Consider the following 19,742-nt stretch of genomic DNA (forward strand, 5'->3'; position numbering starts at 1 on the left):
AAAACCAAACAGTACATCATGTTATGTAGTTTGCAAGTGTAGTTTTATTTCACAAAGAGTAAAATTACACAAAAACCTAAGTCACACTCTCATCACCTTGGTTTTTGTTCCTATTCCACTGTGCACCAATTTGAACATAAAAGTTCAAAAGCATTTTTTAAAATTTCCTTACAAATAAAAAAAACTGAAATTACCTGTGCTCACAGCAATGCTTACACTTTTTCTCATGTGCAAGCCAGGGGAAGACTGTGCTTCCACAGAAACCAACTCCATTTGTCTTCCAGCTTGTACTGGGTCTTCAACAGTGGTTGTCTTAGGGGAATAGGGCATCAGAGACTGTGCTTCCAACAAACGCTGAATCTGTATCAATTAAAAACATACTTTAAACTGACAGGGAAGTAATTAAAACTGGCAGCAGTTTAATAATGAATTACAAAGCACTCTAGTTATAAGAAACTGACTTTTAAGTCTATTTTCCCACATTTCAACTAGACCATACCATGAAACTTATTCAATCTAGAAAGCAATTCTCACTAGTTAAGAAGCACTTTTACATTTATTTCATTTTATTTTATTTTGAGACAGGGTCTTGCTCGTCACCCAGGCTGGAGAGCAGTGGTGTAATCATGGCTTATTGCAGCCTCAAGGACTCAAGGACTCAATCAATCCTCCTACCTCAGCCTCCTGGGTAGCTGGAACTACACTGCCTGGCTAATTTTCATATGTTTTGTAAAGATCGGGTTTTGCCATGTTGCCCAGCCGGGCCTCGAACTCCTGGGCTCAAGCAATCTGTCCACCTCAGCCTTTAAGTATACATTTAAAAGCAAAACATAAAGGTGTTTAGATTAGTATTTATAAGTTGATACTCATGTAAAAAAGTGTGAATGGTGAGCTAAGATCGTGCCATTGTACTCCAGCTTGGGCAACAAGAGCAAAACTCTGTCTCAGAAAAAAAAAAAAATTAAGTTCATATATATATATATATATATATATGGAAAATACTACGTGTCTTTATACACAGAAGCATTTTTTTATATCATATTTAATATTTTCTAAATATGATTCAGGTAATCTAGACCAGGGCCTGTGGTCTATAATATTACATTTTAAGTATACAAATTCCAAGTAACTGAGATTTCTAAATAGCATAATTTTTCTAATTAGTCCTTTTTTGAACAAGACAGGAAATCAGGACATAAATGAGAAATAACTGTTTTCAATGTAAAAATATTTAGGTATATTAAAATTTTTGGTAAGTGTTTATAATGTTAAATTCCAATTGATATTTTACATTATCCAGGAATGGTAACTCATGCCTATAATCCTAGCACTCTGGGAGGTCAAAGCAGAAAGATCACTTGATCCCAGGAGTTCAAGACCAGTCTGGGCAATATAGTGAGAACTCTTCTTCTCTATTTTTTTTTTCTTTTTTTTTTTTAACTTTTATTTTTGTTTATTATTATTATTATTATTTAGCTATCTCCTGCAGGAAGGATATAACATTTTTTTTCTTTATTATTATATTATTATTATTTTTAAAGATGGGGTTTCACCATGATGGCCAGGCTGGTCTTGAACTCCTGACCTCAAGTGATCTACCCACCTCAGCCTCCCAAAGTGCTAGGATTACAGGCGTGAGCCACCGAGTCCAGCCGAGAACTCTACTTTAAAAAAAAAAAAATTAAACAAATTAAAACAAATTATATTTTACAATTTCAAAGAATTGATCTAGGTTTTAAAAACAGCAGAGCTAAATTTTTTTCAGATGTTCCCAAAGCATTTTCACTGATTTGAAAATGTCATTGTCTTTTTTTTGATAAAATGCAAACACTGTAACTCCAATTTTATAGAACAAAGATTTTTTTTAAAAGTCATATGTATATATATGCACATTATACAGGTATTTGCATAGTTACAGGATCATGAAAAAAATTTTTAAATACATTTCAGGTTGTTCCCACTGGTGTTGGGGGGAAAAAGAGGAACAGCTGGTTTGGGGTAGGTATGTGAAAGAAGGACGTCTGTGAGGAAAGAAGAAAAAAGACAACATTTACAGACTAAACTCTGCACAAGGATATAATTAAGACTAAGAACTCTGTAGAGACTAGCCTGACCAACATGATGAAACTTCGTCTCTACTAAAAATACAAAAAATTAGCCCAGCATGATGGTGCATGCCTGTAATCCCAGCTACTAGGGGATGCTGAGGCAGGAGAATCACTTGAACCTGGGAGGCAGAGGTTGCAGTGAGCCTAGATCATACCACTGCACTCCAGCCTGGGCAACAGAATGAGACTCTACCTCAAAAAAAAAAAAAGACTAAGAAACCCGCAACAGAGGTCCTGGAAAGGGAACATTTCAGAATACAAGAAGTAGAATAAGTCCAGTATAGATATACAGAAAGGTTCTAACTATTTCTTTAAGGGCATACTGGCTAAGCATTATATAGGGCTGACAAACTAGAGATGAAGCAGAAGCCATTATCCAGACTTTATATTTAGCTATATATAAAGGTTTAGTTAATCATAACAGACTTCATTGGAGGCAAAAAATAAAATACAATTCTATTGTAGGTTAGGATATGCATAAGATGGTTTTACTACTAACTAGCAATGTGGCATTGGGTTAAATTATTCTCTCTAATCCTCATTTTACTTACCTGTAAAACAAGAGGATCAGGCCACTTGCGGTGGCTCATGTCTGTAATTCCAGCACTTTGGGAGGCTGAGGCAGGCAGATCATGAAGTCAGGTGTTCGAGACCAGCCTGACCAACATGGTAAAACCTCGTCTCTACTAAAAACACAAAAATTAGCTGGGCATGGCAGCACATGCCTGTAATCCCAGCTACTCAGGAGGCTGAGGCAGGAAAATTGCTTGAACCCAGGAGGCGGAGGTTGCAGTGAGCCAAGATCATTGCACTCCAGCCTGGGCAACAGAGCAAGACTCTTGCTCAAAAGAAAAAAAGAGGGCCTAGAATTCAGTTCCAAGGTCTCTTCTAATTCTGACATTCTACAATTCTATTCTATAAAACAACTATTGAGGAGAAGTACCAGTTTTTAAGAAATCATAATTAAAACCAAGAATTTAATAGAACTAGGAAAGCACCAAGCAAACCTGTGCCTGAAGTAGTCTCAGCTGTCTGTCTTGTTCTGTGAGGAACCGATATGCATCTGGAGATAGTCCCATCATTCCATTATCTGACTCAGTCTTGGGTGTGTGTACACACACTGTGCAAGGCTGTGGGTTACATGAGTCCATATGTGAAGGTAGTCTTGCCACAGGTGATGGTTCTGCATTGCTATGGGGAGAACAACCTTCCATAGCTCCCTGAGGTCTCAAGGCTATAGGACTACTTGAAGAACAGAATGCATTACAGTGGAGAGCTGGACATCCACTTGGGTGAAATAATGAATGCTTCTGAAGAGCTTCAGACTGAACATCTTGAATGGATCCAGCTGTATTTGCTCCTTGCCAAGAATTTAGTGAACTATATTGAATATGACTATGATGTTGACAACACCTGCAAACGTTTGTGGAACAGTAAGATGGCGGTGGAGGAGTAGGTATCTGAAGTTCCATTGGCCTTCCTGAATTATGGGGTAAAAAACCAAAATTATGTGGTTGGGACTGTGGGGCAAGAGAAGACTGCCTAGAATTAAGTGTGGAGGCTCTTACAGGATACTCTTTGTTTTGTACATTTCCAGCAGCAACTGCTTGGAGCTTTTCAAACATATCAGGAGATGGCCCATTATGAGAAGATGGTTTAACACTGTTCCTGGTATGCGGGTTCACTTTCTTGCAGGCAGGTGGCTGTCTTACTTTGCAGTGTCTCAAAAGAGCCGTATCCTGGTTTAACTGATTTGGTATTCCTCTCAAGGAAGGCTCTCCAGCTTCAACTTCTGGACTGTGTTTCTCATCATAAAGCTGGGGTTGCAATGGCTTCAAGTGTTCAGAGTGGTTAATCAAAGGAGAATTTTCATTATTCACCATTTCCAAAGGAGCAGGCGAAGGGTTTGATTCTATGAAATTGCCATCCAACACAAGTGAAAGTTCAGGAACTGATGGTTGGATCTTAGAAATCTACAAATAAGAAAGAAACAGGATAAAAAGTATTTTTTTACGAGAAAATGTATCCTTTATTTTCCTCAGACCAGTATTTCCCAGATCATATCTAATTACATATTAACAAGTGTTCATTCTTTATGTAGACCATCAGCAAATATTTTCTGGGCATGTTTTATGTGCTAACCTAGGAATACAATTTTAAGCAAAATAAACAAGGTTCTTGCCCTAAAAGAATACAACTAAACACTTCCCAAACTTATTTAATAATGGAACTCTTTTTATTAAAACACTAACACTGCTAAGATCACAAAACACAACATGAAAAACTGTTTTATACAACTTTTTAAATCCTCTCTCTGCAAAAAATAGAAATTACCACAGGCAGAATGTTTTCACAGACCTAGTAACAAATGCTTATGTACCTTAAATAGTAAAATCTTCCAATAAATATTTATCCACTAAGAAGTCACTCACTCTTATTCCTTCTATTGTTATCAACTAAGAGTTGGAAAGCAAAAAAGAGTAAACAAAATACTCGCTGTGATGAATTTGGTTATAATTTGACACTAACTTTAAAAAATCCTTCCCATTCCTTTTTCTTCTAAAATAAGTAATTACACCAATTAAACAACAATCTAAAATAACCCACAGGTTGGTAGCAATCCAAAAATTGTGACAAGAATTTTGGCAATTAACCTCTGAAAGCAAGTAGAATGTTTTCTCAGAATATAGTGATAAAAACCAGTGTCAAGCTCTATTGATAGCATATAATGTTGAGTCTATATGGTTATTAGCATCAGATTCTAAAACCAAACCTCCTGAATTAGAATCCCAACTTTACTACTAACTAATTGTATGATCTTGGGTAGATAATTTAACCAATCTATGCCTCAGTTTACTCTAGGAATAATAATCATACATGTTTATTACATATATATGACACACATGTATATATTATTACATATAATATGAATAATTATATGTAACTGTGAGATACTTATATCTCTATATAGAGATATATCCATAGAGATATAAATATCTAGATATATCTAAGAATGATACTTAGGTTTCAGGTAGTATTATCTAGTGTTTTAACATGATGAGACTTATATCTCTAACCACAAAAGTGAATGTATTTTAAAATCAGTGATACCTTCTGACTCACTGGATGAGGACTAGGAATTGGTCTTGGAGAAAAATCTTCATCTTCAACACCAGAGTCATGATCATTTATTGGCATTTTTCCAGGAGATAACTTTTGGGAAGACCTAAAGAATAGAAAGGGAGACCAGAAAAGCCTTTGGTAATCCAGTGTTTGTTCTTTATTCTAGAAATTGAATGAAGTCCTTTAATAAGTTGCAGTAGTACTCAGATCATTTAACTTAGTATCTGACAACCACAAATTATTTTATTTTGCAGGCCAGTGTTAGTTGACCAGGGAAGCTGTCCTAGTCAGCCTTAATAAACTACCCTACTTGCCTGATCATGGCAAGTTTAACCTTGTATTGTTAATGTCATAACAAATCAACAGTCACTGGGCACCCTCTAGTTGATCACTCTGATGAATACAGAATGAGACATAGTACTTACTGTCAAAAAATTTATAATCTGGCATTAAAGGCATATACTTAGTATATTAAACACACTGTATTACAAACCCTCTGTATTAAGAAGGAAAGCCAAATAAGGAATTATATTTCCTATGTAAATACTTTAAGAAATCAAGGTACTACTCTCCCATTTAGTCAGGTATAGTCATTGTATCACAGATGGTATGCCCTGGAGTAACAGAAAATTTCTCAGTGCTGGTACAGAGTTTGAAAAGCTGAAATAAGTGTTTAAGACTAAAGATATGGAATACTATATGCAGCAGCCTTTTTCACATCCTATAATAGACAAAGTCTCTATAGTATGTGCAAAAAGAAAAGCCAGAATGAAGCTAACAGCACTCAAAATTAATGGGATCCCTAAAAAAGCATCCTGCATTCTGTTTCATGAAAGTTGAATCCTCCCTAGCAGGGATAACAACAGAAACTCCAAGGCAGATTTGAAAATCAAACAGCAGGCCAGGTGTGGTGGCTCATGCCTGTAATCCCAGCACTTTGAGAGGCCGAGACAGGTGGATTACCTGAGGTCAGGAGTTCAAGACCAGCCTGGCCAACATGGTGAAACCCTGTCTCAAAAAAAAAAAAAGAAAATCAAATAGCAGAAGAGACCTTTTACCCTAAACCTTGATAGTCTGAAGAGACAGACTCTCACAGAGTTGTTCCTGTACAAGGTATTACAATGAAGCAATCAGAACATCTGCATGATGTTTAAGCAGAAATGAGTCTCCAACAGTACCACAAACCTTTTCTGACACCCAAGACAGCTTAAGATATATAATGTATTCTAAAGTGCTCAGTACAACATGGACAGGAAACAAGAAAGCCAGTGGCCCGAATAGGGTCAAAAGTTGCAGCAGGAACCTGCACAAATCTGACAAAGACCAGATGCAAATGAAAGCACCTCAACAGACTACTGTAGCACAGATGGATGAGAATCATGTCACCCCATATCACCAATACTGACATACCATTAGTCCCTGCTACATTACACATAACCCCAGAGAAAAGGGAATAAAGAAACAACTTGAATTAACTAAAATTTGGTGTCTATAATCCAGTAGAATAAATAGGGGCCTAAAACAGATTTTTTTTTTTTTTTTTTTGAAACAAAGTCTCGTTCTTGTCCCCTAGGCTGGAGTGCAATGGTGCGATCTCGGCTCACTGCAACCTCCACCTCCCAGGTTCAAGCAATTCTCCTGCCTCAGCCTCCTGAGTAGTTGGGATTACAGGTGCCTGCCACCACGCACAGCTAATTTTTGTATTTATAGTAGAGATGGGGTTTCACCATGTCGGCCAGGCTGTTCCCGAACTTGTGACCTCAGGTGATCCGCCCACCTTGGCCTCCCAAAGTGCTGGGATTACATGCATAAGCCACCACACCCAGCCTAAAATAGATATTAAGTTCAATTACTAATATTTTTAAGTTATATATTTTTTGAACATCTGAGTTGTGGCATGGAATTAATATCTGTTTTGTACTTATGATGAACATATACACAAAACTGTTGACACTGAGCAATAAAATCCATTTCTTAGTTTTTTTGGGGAACAGATAGAGTCTTGCTCTGTTGCTCAGGCTGGAGTGCAGTGGCACGATTTCAGCTCACAGGAACCTCCACCTCCAAGGTTCGAGTGATTCTCGAGCCTCAGCAATCTAGTAGCTTGGACTACAGGTGCATGCCACCATGCCCGGCTAATTTTTGGAATTTTAGTAGAGACAGAGTTTCACCATGTTGGCCAGGCTGGTCTTGAACTCCTGATTTCAGATGATCCACACACTTGGCCTCCTAAAGTGCTGGGATTGCAGCTGTGAGCCACCGTGCTGGGTCGGGAATATCTTCTTTACCACAAAAGGTAGAATATACTGACCCAAAAAGTCACAAGCCTTTATTTAATTAATATTCTCCAAGTGTGTTTTATAAATTTTAAAACAATTTTTTTTTTTAGGTAGGAGTTACATTTTTTTTGGAAACAGGGTCTCACACCATCGCCCAGGCTGCAGTGCAGCAGCAGGATCTCAGCTCACTGAAACCTCTGCCTTCTGAGTTCAAGCAATTCTCCCACCTCAGCCTACCAAGTACCTGGGATTAGAAGCATGCTCCACATGTCCGGCTAATTTTTGTATTTTTAGTAGAGACAGGGTTTCACCATATTGGCCAGGCTGGTCTCAAACTCCTGACCTCAGGTGATCTACCTGCCTTGACCTCCCAAGGTGCTGGGATAACAGGTGTGAGCCATCATACACAGCTAGTAGTTACTTTTATAGTAGTTTATCTGACAGGTCCAGATTTAAAACTGTAAGGAAGGGTTAAGCACAATGGTTCACACATGTAATCCCAGCACTTTGGGAGGCCAAGGCAGAAGGATCAGTTGAGGCTTAGGAGCTCGAAAACGGCCTGGCCAATAAAGCGAGACCCCATATCTAATTTAAAAATTAAAATAAGAAACTTATAATGAAAGAAAGAACAAACAGAAAGCATCAAACAAAACAAGAAGCAGATTCTTTCTAAGCAAGACAACTTCTTGACAAATACTTCTGTGTTTCTCCTATATAATACATCAGCCCAAATGAAAACCATATCAGAATTGCTATTTCATTAAAATTACTATCCAACTTCCTAGTAAATATGAAGGAATGCATTTAAAGCAAAGACACCTATGGTACATAAGATTTAAAAACTGTTTCATCAGAAATAACTTACACTCTGGCAGGGCGCAGTGGCTCACGCCTGTAATCCTAGCACTTTGGGAGGCCAATGCGGGCAGATCACGAGGTCAGGAGATCAAGACCATCCTGGCCAACATGATGAAACCCCATCTCTACCTAAAATACTAAAAAATTAGCTGGGCGTGGTGGTGCACGCCTGTAGTCCCAGCTACTCAGGAGACTGAGGCAGGAGAATTGCTTGAACCCAGGGGGCAGAGGTTGCAGTGAGCTGAGATTGTGCCACTGCACTCCAGCCTGGGCAACAGAGAGAGACTCCATCTCAAAAAAAAAAAAAAAGAAATAACTTAGAGTTATTTTAATTACTCACCAAAAACTAATAAATGTAATTTAAAAAAAATACACATAATAATACAAAGATCTTTTACCTCTTAATTGAAAAATTCTTGGAAGCCTTACTGAAAAACTCTGTTTCTGCAGTTTGGCTTTCAGCGCTCAATTCACAACAGATTGGATTTTTGTCAGGAGGTTCAACATTCTGAAATGAAGTAGGTCATATTTTGAAATCTGACTTAAATAAAAACACCAAAGAATTCTATTTAGTTGAAAAGTAGCTCTGAAACACTAGATGTGGGAGTGGCAAACTTCTGATTTCTGTAATTGTAGCCCTCTTTTATAAACTGTCCACTTTCCTGCTACATAAGTGAAAGAGAAAAGTTAATCACCTGTATTATAATCACAAATTCAGTGAATATAACTATGAACTGAGAATACCATCTAAATAAAACAGTAAATGATGTCTCTAAAACAGAAATAAAATATTAGATCTCAGTTAAGATTATATTTATAATTAAAATATATGTAATTATATGTAAACATTTATATATAACATATATAAAATATATTGTGTATATTATACAATACGAATATATAATATAAAATATATTTATATAGAATATACAAATTTATAAACTTTACATGATCTCCAAGAAGGTACTAAATAAGATCTGAGTGGAAAGGCATGGTTATTTAGAGGTATTCAGTATTTTTCTAATATAAAAAAGAATGTACTTTTATTATTGGTCTGAGATCTAAAATAACCAATAATTTTACTGAAAAACAGCCTTTGAATATTTTCACATAATGACATCTAGTTTCAAAGGTCTACTTTTTCTTTTCTTTTTGAGACAGAGCTTTGTTCTTGTTGCCCAGGCTGGAGTGCAATGGCAATCTCAGCTCACTCATCCCAACCTCCGCCTCCTGGGTTCAAGCGATTCTCCTGCCTCAGCCTCCCATGTAGCTAGGATTACAGGCGCCTGCCACCATGCTGGGCTAATTTTTGTATCTTTTGTAGAGACAGGTTTCACCATGTTGGCCAGGCTGGTTTCAAACTCCCCACCTCAGGTGATCCGACTGCCTTGGCCACCCAAAGTGCTGGGTTTACAGGTGTAAGCCATCATGCCTGGACTAAAGATCTACTTTTTCTATGATCATCATCTAGTTGTGTTTCTAGGTATTTTATTAGATGATATAGTAACAATCTATTCTGCTTCTTTAGATATATAACATAAATAATAGACTTTAAGTATAAAAAACCATTTGTTATTCCCACACGTTTTTAAAATAATACAGTCACAGTCAGGTGCGGTGGCTCATGCCTATAATCCCAGCACTTTCGGAGGCCAAGGCAGGTGGATCACCTAAAGTGTCAGGAGTTCGAGACTAGTGTGGGCAACATGGTGAAACTCTGTCTCTACTGAAAAAAAAAAAAAAAAAAAAAATTAGCTGGGCATGGAGGTGGGTGCCTGTTAATCCCAGCTACCTCAGGAAGCTAAGCTGGAGAATCACTTGAACCTAGGAGGCAAAGGTTGCCGTAAGCCAAGATCACGCTACTGCATTTCAGCCTAGGTGACAGAGTAAGACTCTGTTGCAAAAAAAAAAAAAAAAAAAAAAAAAAGGCAGTCAGGACAAAGAAAAGTATCGAGATCCCACAAAGTTAACCTTCAAAAGTATAAAATGATAGAACATATGAACAACTGACATATTCTTCAAAGATTTTAAAAAAACATGGCCAAATTATTCTGTGGGTAACCTCTGGTTGTCATTATAATTTGGTTGAAAACATAATCTAAGATTTACTAAAAAAAAAATTTAACCACAAATGAATAAAGTTAGTATTTAATAAGATTATTTATAAGTAAACAAAGCATAATAGTTTGGATTACTATTTTAAAGGGTAAAAGTTGTTGGGCTTAAACTGCCAATGTGCAAAACCCTAAACAGTCGCTAATGTACTAGATAATCAAATCACTTACTTTGAAAAGATGTAATGTTTCCTTATTGGTTAGCAACTGAAACCGAAAGTCAGGTATCTTGCCATCACAAGGGAAGCATTCATAAAACTCAGGCTCCTTATGTGTCACAGAATAGAGAACTATGATGAAATTTCCAGATTCTGAAAAAACCCTGCACAAAAAAATGCCATTTAATTAAAATTTAATGAGAATAACATGATTACACTCAAATAACTTCACGTGAGTCTCCCAATCTAGTTAACAAAATAGACTAAAAGGTCCAATATTTGTTCAAAAACTGAGGCCCACCACTTAGGGAGGCCAAAGGTGGGAGGATTGCTTGAGGCCAGGAGTTTAAGACCAGCCTGGTAAACATAGCGAGACCCCTCTTCAAAAAAAAAAAAAAAAAAAAAAAAAAATTTTTTAACTTAGTTGGGCCTGGTGGCTCACACCTATAGTCCCAGTTAATGGGGAGACAGAGGTGGGAGAATTAAACCCAAGAGTTTGGATGCAGTGAGCCATGAACACATCACTGCACTCCAGCCTCGGGAACAGGACTTTTCTTGGTCCTGACTGCATTATTTTAAAATTATGTGGGGGCCAGGCACAGTGACTCACGCCTGTAATCCCAGCACTTTGGGAGTTGAGGTGGGCAGATCACTGGAAGTCAGGAGTTCCAGACCAGCCTGGCCACATGGTGAAACCCCATCTCTACTAAAAATACAAAAATTAGCCGGGCGTGGTGGCGGGTGCCTGTAATCCCAGCGAATCCGGAGTCTGAGATAGGGAGAATAGCTTGAACCTGGGAGGGGGAGGTTGCAGTGAGCTGAGATCGCCCCATTGCACTCCAGCCTGGATGACAGAGCGAGACTCTGTCTAAAAAAGAAAAAATAAGAGAGCAATTCAAAATTAATTTTACTGAGGATTTTACTGTTGATATGAACTTAAAGCAGCATCAGCAATTGATAATAAAACTTTACTAAATCATAGCAAAGAATCTAAAACTAACATTTAATTTCTGCTATCTAAATATAACTAATCATCTTGAAAAGTTAAAATAAATGTAAAAAGTAGAACTCCAAAAGCATCTGAAGAAAATACAAGTAATTGTTTTACTTCAGTAAACACACTTGGAGTGGGTGAATCTTTTCTAAGCATGATAGGAAAAAATATTAGTAAATATGACCAAAAATCAGTAAGTCTATTTGGGAAAAATACTTTTTTTTTTTTTTTTTTGAGACAGAGTCTTGCTCTGTTGCCCAGGCTGGAGTGCAGTGGCGCAATCTTGGCTCACTGCAACCTCCACCTCCCAGGCTCAAGCGATTCTCCAGCCTCAGTCTCCCGAGTAGCTAGGATTACAGGTGCGTGCCACCATGCCTGGCTAATTTTTGCATCTTTAGTAGAGACAGGGTTTCAACATATTGGCTGGGCTAATCTCGAACTCCTGACCTGGTGATGCACCCGCCTCAGCCTCCCAGAGTGCTGGGATTACAGGTGTGAGCTACCTTGCCCGGCTGGGAAAAATACTGTTAAACAAACTTAAATGACAATATGGGGGGGAAACTTTTGCTATATATTACAAATATATATTTTTCCTTGTATTTTTTTTCTTTTGAGACGGAGCTTCGCTCTTGTTGCCCAGGCTGAAGTGCAATAACACTTCTCAGCTCACTGCAACCTCCACCTCCTGGATTTAAGCAATTCTCCTGCCTCAGCCTCCCAAGTAGCTGGGATTACAGGCATATTACACATAGAGAGAGAGCTTGCTAGTACAAACTAGCTCTTACAAAGCAATATGAAAAGATGCACAACTTAAGAGAAAAATGGCCAAAGACATGACTAGGCAGTTCCTAGAAGATGATGTTATAAAACACTGGAAAAGATTATTTTTCATCTATCAGATTAGCAAAGGTCAAAAGTTTAACAACAGCCCTCCACTTACCTCTCTGAGCTCATCTCCTGCTACTCCCCTCTTCCTTCACTCCTCTCTAGCCACACAGTGGCCTCTTTGCCATTCCTTGAAGATGTAAGGTGATCTTTCACCCAGGGTCCTTATACTTAACACATCTTTTGCCTAGGACAGTGCCCCAGACAGTCTGACATGGCTTACTCTCACCTCAAGTCTTTGCCTCCCTGATCACCTATTTAAATTGCAACTCTTTACCTGCCACTATCATTCAGACACACAGCATCCTCCTCTCTGGCTTTATTTTTCTCCACAGTACTTATCCCCTTTTAACATCCTATTTATTTTACTTATTCTGTTTATTGCCTATCTCTGCAGGACTTTTATTTTATTTTTTTGTCACCCAGGCTGGAGTGTAGTGGTGCAATCTCAGCTCACTATAACTTCTGCCTCCCAGATTCAAGTGATTCTCTTGCCTCAGGCTCCCAAGTAGCTGGGATTACAGGTGTGCTCCACCACGCCTGGCTGATTTTTGCATTTTTAGTAGAGATGGGGTTTCGCCGCATTGGCCAAGCTGGTCTCTAATTCCTGGCCTTAAGTGATTCACCCACCTCAGCCTCCCAAAGTGTTGGGATTACAGGTGTGAGCCACCATACCCAGCCTATTTTATTTTTTTTAGCAGGGTCTCACTGTGTTGGCCAGGCTGGAGTGCAGTGGCACAATCATGGCTCACTGCAGCCTGAACTCGGGTTCAAGCGATCTTCCCATATCGGCCTCCTGAATAGCTGGGACTACAGGCATGTGTCACTATACCCGGCTAACTTTGTTTTCTTTTTTTTTGTAGAGACAAAGTCTTGCTATGGTACCCAGGCTGGCCTGGAACACCTGGCCTCAAACAATCCTATCTCAGCCTCCCAAAGTGCTGCAATTACAGATGTGAGACACCATGCCTGGTCTGGGGACCTTTATTTTGTTTACTCTCATCCCCAACATCATGAACATAATAGATATTAGGTGCTCAATAAATATTTCTTCCACAGTGTTAGTGCAGGTAGAGAAAAAAGGCACTCTTATGTACTGCTGGAAAAATTATAAATTGGTGCAGTCTTTTTGAAGGGCAATTTGGCAATATCTACCAAATTTAAAATTACATACTCTTTGGCCAAGAAAAAAAACACACTTTTAGAAATTTATCCTACAAATACACTAGCATATGCACACAAAAATGTATACATAAAATGTTCAGTCTACCACTATCTGCAAGACTAAAGAGATAGTTTTAAAAATGCAATATTATATACTCTTCAGTTGTAAAATATATACATTAAATCTATATATGCCAACATGTAATGATCTCCAAGGTATAATTCATACAGAAACAAGCAACATACGGAAAAGAAAGGATGCTAGGCTGGGCGCAGTGGCTGATGCCTGTAATCCCAACACCTTGGGAGGCCGAGAAGGATGGATCATGAGGTCAGGAGTACAAGATCAGCCTGTCCAATATAGTAAAACCCCATCTCTACTAAAAAACACAAAAATTAGCCGGGCATGGTGGTGCATGGATGTAGTCCCAGCTACTCAGGAGGCTGAGGCAGGAGAATCACTTGAACCCAGGAAGCAGAGGTTACAGTGAGCTGAGATCACACCACTGCATGCCAGCCTGGGGGACAGAGTGAGACTCCGTTTCAAGGGAAAAAAAAAAAAAAAAAAAGAAAAGGAAGAATGCTATGTTCCCATTTGTGGTTCAATTTTTACAGGCCAGGAAAAGGTGATACTTGTCTATGTACTGACTATTTCAGGAAGGAAGCATAAGATACCACATAGTATTGATTGCCTCTAACAACAGGGTTTGGGAAATGGGGTGGAAGAGAGATGTACTTTTATTGTATATATTTATGTACATCAATTTATTACCATGTACTTGTATTGGCTTTTCAATATAGTTTTTTTTTTTTTTTTTTGAAGTCTTTTATAGCCACCCAAGGTAGATAAAAATAGACCTTCTCATTTAATAGACAAAGAATGTAAGAGACAAATATTGGCATCATGTACAAACTAAAATTAAATGAGTTGAGGTTAAAAGTAAAGTTTCCCTAACTATTAATTCCAATGCTTAGGCTTCAGTGCCAGGAAATTAAAAATCTTGTCTCAAATATTTCTTGGTGTATTAGTAGCAACACTGTGAAACTTAATAAAACACCAGTAAGGTAACAAATTCAAACTCATTTGCAGTCATTTCACTGAAAGTTAATCTCCTTAATTATAAAACAGGATGCTATAGGAGATAATCTCTATGTTTGTTTTCTTTTTTCCACCCCTAAAAGGTTTCTGTTCTGTGCTTAGGCAAGTGAATTCCTTGGTATTTCCATGTATACTGCAACCTCATTTTTTAAATCTTGTTTTATTCTCATTTAATATAAGGTTTGTTTTTTTCTTAATGTACGTGTTTATTATAAGTATTGTAAAAGGTTAAGGCATAACATGAATTTTAAATGAGACCATAAACTATGAATGGGGGAAAATATCAAAATAAAGTACTACAGAATAAAATATCACTTGCCTTTCTTGAACAGAGGAATTGAATATGTATCGCAAACAGCAAGCCCATACCTGAGGACTATAGATATGTATAATTCCAGACAGCCAACTAAAAGAAAAAGATTGAAATTGAAAACCATAGTCATTTACATATATAGCATACTTTACATTCTTCCTAAGATGATAAGGTAGATGTATGGCTTTTATCAGCCATACATTAAGGAGCCTTACTAATAAGAAATCTAAAAACACCACACCATGCTGATAATTAAGAGGAAAAATATATAGACATCTGTATCTACATAACTATATCGATATATATAGAGACAGACATATAGATACATATCTAGAGAGAAAGAAAAAGAGCAAGCACGTGCATCTCTGTCCTCTTCTACCTGAGGTGTGGCAAACAAAATGGTTAACAGAGATAAAAGCAGTATACTAGAAGGAATTAGCTTGGACTGTAAAGAATGGGCTGAAATAGCACAGACTAGTTTGTAGACTAAAACTACTTCATAGAGTTGCTGAGGATTAAATAATATAACATATATAGGTAGTCAAAAACACAGAAGGCTCTTAATATTTACTTAAGCATTAACAACCCATTGCCTATACTACAGCAAACTATAAGTAGATTTCATGGTCTAGAGAACATTTGTGCATTCTCATTCACTTTGCACGTGCCATTCCCTTACATGGGTTCCCTTCCCCCATCAATCTCCCCTTCTACTATCCAAATAATTAAAGCTCTAGCTCAAGTTTGTCTTCTCTAGGAAAATGCTCCCTATCATATCTTTCTTACAAATACTAAGTGTTCACTTTCTATACTCGTCATTTTATAGTAAATCATATACTTTATTTTTCTGTGTATGAATATTTGAATTTTTTTTTTTTTTTTAAGACAGACTGGCTCTGTCACACAGGCTGGAATGCAATGGCATAATCTCGGCTCATTGCAACCTCTGCTTCCCAGGTTCAAGCAATTCTCCTGCCTCAGCCTCCCAAGTAGCTGGGATTACATATGCGCATCACCACACCCAGCTAATTTTTTGTATTTTTAGTAGAAATGGGGTTTACCACGTTAGCCAGGCTGGTCTCGAACTCCTGACCTCAGGTGATCTGCCTGCCTCGGCCTCCCAAAGTGCTGGGATTACAGGCGTGAGCCACCATGCCCGGCCATAGAATTCAACTTTTATATATTGGAGATCTTCCTAAGATTGGGCGACATCTGGCCGAGCACAATGGCTCACGCCTGTAATCCCAACACTTTGGGAGGCTGAGGTGGGTGGATATTTGAGGCCAGGAGTTTGAGACCAGCCTGGCCAACATGGTAAAACCCCATCTCTACTAAAAACACAAAAATTAGCCAGACATGGTAGTGCATGCTTGTAATCCCAGCTACTTGGGAGGCTGAGGCACGAGAATCACTTAAACCCGGGGGACAGAGGTTGTAGTGAGCTGATATGTTGCCACTGCACTCCAGTCTGGGCAACAGAGACTCCATCTCAAAAAAAAAAAAAAGAGAGAGATTGTGCAAAATCTTCTTTTAGCTGATTCTACTAGTAAAATAAGAAAACTTGGCCAGGCACAGTGGCTCACACCCGTAGTCCCAGCACTTTGGGAGGCCGAGGCAGGGGGATCACAAGGTCAGGAGATCGAGACCATCCTGGCCAATATGGTGAAATCCTGTTTCTACTAAAAATACAAAAATTATCTGAGCGTAATGGCGCTCGCCCGTAGTCCTAGCTACTTGGGAGGCTGAGGCAGGAGAATTGCTTGAACCTGGGAGGCAGAGGATACAGTGAACTGAGATTGTGCCACTGCACTCCAGCCTGGCAACAGAGCAAGACTCCATCTCAAAAAAACCCAAAAAAACAAAAAAAACAAACCTGACAACTACTTGCCTTTGTGGCTTTATAAAATGATCTAAATATGCATAGTACAAGTGAGACATATGCTTATCATATACATTTGAATATTTGGCTGATAAGGCTTTCATAAATAATGTAATACTTACATTCCCACTAATGGTAAAGAATAAACCTTGGGATCAGATTCCAACAAAAGTAACAATTTTCGTGTTTCATCCATGGTAAGATATCTAAACAGAAGACATTCATGTGAAAATAACTGAAAGTATGTACTTTTTACCTAAAAGACATAATCTAAACATTGAAGCATACTTTAGACAGCGGAGATAATTCAAATGAACATTGTCTCACACACACAAAAGAAACAGTTCAAAGTATTTGACTCAGTAAAAAAGACCCTGGTAGGAGGAAGAGATTAAAAAGATTTAATACCTTAAAACTTACATTTATATATTAAAATGGACACTGAAGATTACATACCTTTTTAAAGTTTTGCTCTATAACTTTATTTACAATTTACTTTAATCAAGAGCGTTAACATTAAGGCAGGCAATTTCAGAACCAAGAGGTTTCCTTAGGAGAAGTGAATTCCCTATTACCGGAAAATGTTCATGCATCCAAGTGATTTGACAAGACTGCAACAGATGTGACTTCTAACAGAAAGAGGCTGAATTAGGAGAGGTATAATCAACCTTCTATGTACCATATTCCTCCAACCACTGTCAAAGGACTTTGGAACCATCACGATAAAACCCAAAAGCTCACTCTTCCCTAAAAAGACATTATACTATATTTATTATATTTATTATTAACAGTAAGTTAGAATACAAAAAAAAAAAGTAGAATTGTTAATTTTATTGTTATGTCTTTCTTTAAGAACAACGCCAGTAGTGAGCCAGGCATGGTGACTGACACCTGTAATCCCAGCACTTTCAGAGGCCTAGGCAGGCAGATCACTTGAGGTCAGGAGTTTGAGACCAACCTGGCCAACATGGCAAAACCCAGTCTCCACTGAAAATACAAAAATAAAACTAGCTGGACATCATTGTGCATTCCTGTAATCCCAGCTACTCAAGAGGCCGAGGCAGGAAAATCACTTGAACCTAGGAAGCGAAGGTTGCAGTAAGCCAAGATTGCGCTACTGCACTACAGCCTGGGACACAGTGAGACTGTCTCAAAAACAAAAACAATGCCATTAGTGATATAAGGCCTTGGAAGTACCACTGATGATATATTGTATTGCTATAATAACACTAAAACACAAAGACAATACATTTGTCAGGTCTTGTGACAAGAATACTAAGCCTGATTTGGCATAAGATTTACATATCAACAATGACACATCTATTTTGAAAGTTCTCCCTCATGTCTTGCCCATCTGATAAATTCCTACTCCTTAAAAGAATTAGTTCAGGCTTTCCATGATTTCCCCAGGGAAGTTGGACATTCCCCCGCCCCCACTTTCCCAGCACTGTATATAAACCTCCATTATAAAACACCATGTTCAGATGTCAACATATTCAATGGATGGTAAGCATAATTTTTAATCTATTTATTTCCAATGTCTAACATAATACCTATTTCATAATGGGCCCTAGTAAATATTAGGGTGTATAAAGAGCAAATGTCAACTTTTTTTAATGATGGTGTGTCACTATGTTGTCCTAGCTGGAGAGCAGTGGCTATTCACAGTGCTCACTACAGCCTCAAAATCCTAAGCTCAAGCCATCCTCCTGCCTCAGTCTCCCAAGCAGCTGGGAATACAGCTGTGTGCCATTGCACCTAGCATAGCAAATGCCACAAATTTGACAGATGATTCTAGATCAGAAGGGGCAAGGAGAATAGGTAACTGAACAGAATACTGAACATCCTGGTTATTACCAACATGCCCAGCAGTCACAGATGAGTAATTCCAAGAAAGGTAAATTCATGCTACACCAGTAAATGGGCATGGGTACTAAGGAAAACAAATTAATTGGTTAATTTAAACAAAAAATCCCATGTCCTTCTTGAGAGGTACTTTTATTACTTCAAGAAAATTAAATGTTTCATTTAACTCAAACATTTTTTGCTCACTTTTGAATATTCCATGATTTTGGAATACGCCAACAATTTTTCCTTTAGGCCACTCCAATCAGAAAGTACCACTCTGGGGAGAATGTGGTTCTGAAGAGGTATTTTTAGAGAATAAGGCTTGGAATTGAGTGTATTTTGGCAAACATTTTTAGATCTAAAGGCCTAACAGGAACTAGGGTGGAGTCACTGGGAAATGAAGCCAGAAGTGTAATACTTGGAGTGGCCTCTGGTCAAACTTTAAAGCAGAGAGTACTTATATTGTCTAACCCAGATTTGTAGACAATAGATTAATTAAAAACTGGAGAGGATTCTAATCCAGCTCTGTGAAGAAACTCCACCCTCAAGTAGTTGGCAATTCGGTAAGCAAGCGTACTGTAACTTTTTATTTAATTATCTCCTTTCTCTATCTGCAATGTTCATGATTCATAGTTAAAACCCCATACTATAAATAAATTCACTAGCCTCCCTTGGGTTTATAATTAGTCAAATTATAGTTAAGAAAAAAATGACCTAAAACCTAAATAAAATATGAAGAACAATATAGAACATAATTTCTTACATTTTGAAATAATAATTAACCAATTTTAATATAATTTTTATCACCACCTTTTTTTTTTTTACTCTCATGACAGACTACAATTTTTTTTTTTTTTTTTTTTTTTTTTGGAGACAGAGCCTCACTACAGGCTGGAATGCAATGGCATAATCTCGGCTCA

The 19,742-nt window shown here is 37.9% G+C and overlaps 1 protein-coding gene across 1 annotated transcript in view; it reads right to left on the minus strand.

Annotated features, from left to right (window-relative positions):
• The window catches only part of STIL (STIL centriolar assembly protein), a 49,558-nt gene that overhangs the window by 21,804 nt on the left and 8,012 nt on the right, over positions 1–19,742 (minus strand). Inside the window, exons 7-13 of the mRNA XM_017540943.2 lie at positions 17,097–17,230; positions 15,102–15,188; positions 10,654–10,804; positions 8,767–8,876; positions 5,220–5,334; positions 3,116–4,081; positions 195–360 (exon numbers count right to left, since the gene is read on the minus strand). Of these exons, the coding sequence (XP_017396432.2) occupies positions 195–360; positions 3,116–4,081; positions 5,220–5,334; positions 8,767–8,876; positions 10,654–10,804; positions 15,102–15,188; positions 17,097–17,230 (1,729 nt within the window). The remainder of the gene's footprint in view (positions 1–194; positions 361–3,115; positions 4,082–5,219; positions 5,335–8,766; positions 8,877–10,653; positions 10,805–15,101; positions 15,189–17,096; positions 17,231–19,742) is intronic.

The sequence above is a fragment of the Cebus imitator genome, unplaced genomic scaffold, assembly GCF_001604975.1.
Source record: "Cebus imitator isolate Cc_AM_T3 unplaced genomic scaffold, Cebus_imitator-1.0 Scaffold129, whole genome shotgun sequence".
Classification (NCBI taxonomy): Eukaryota; Metazoa; Chordata; class Mammalia; order Primates; family Cebidae; genus Cebus; species Cebus imitator.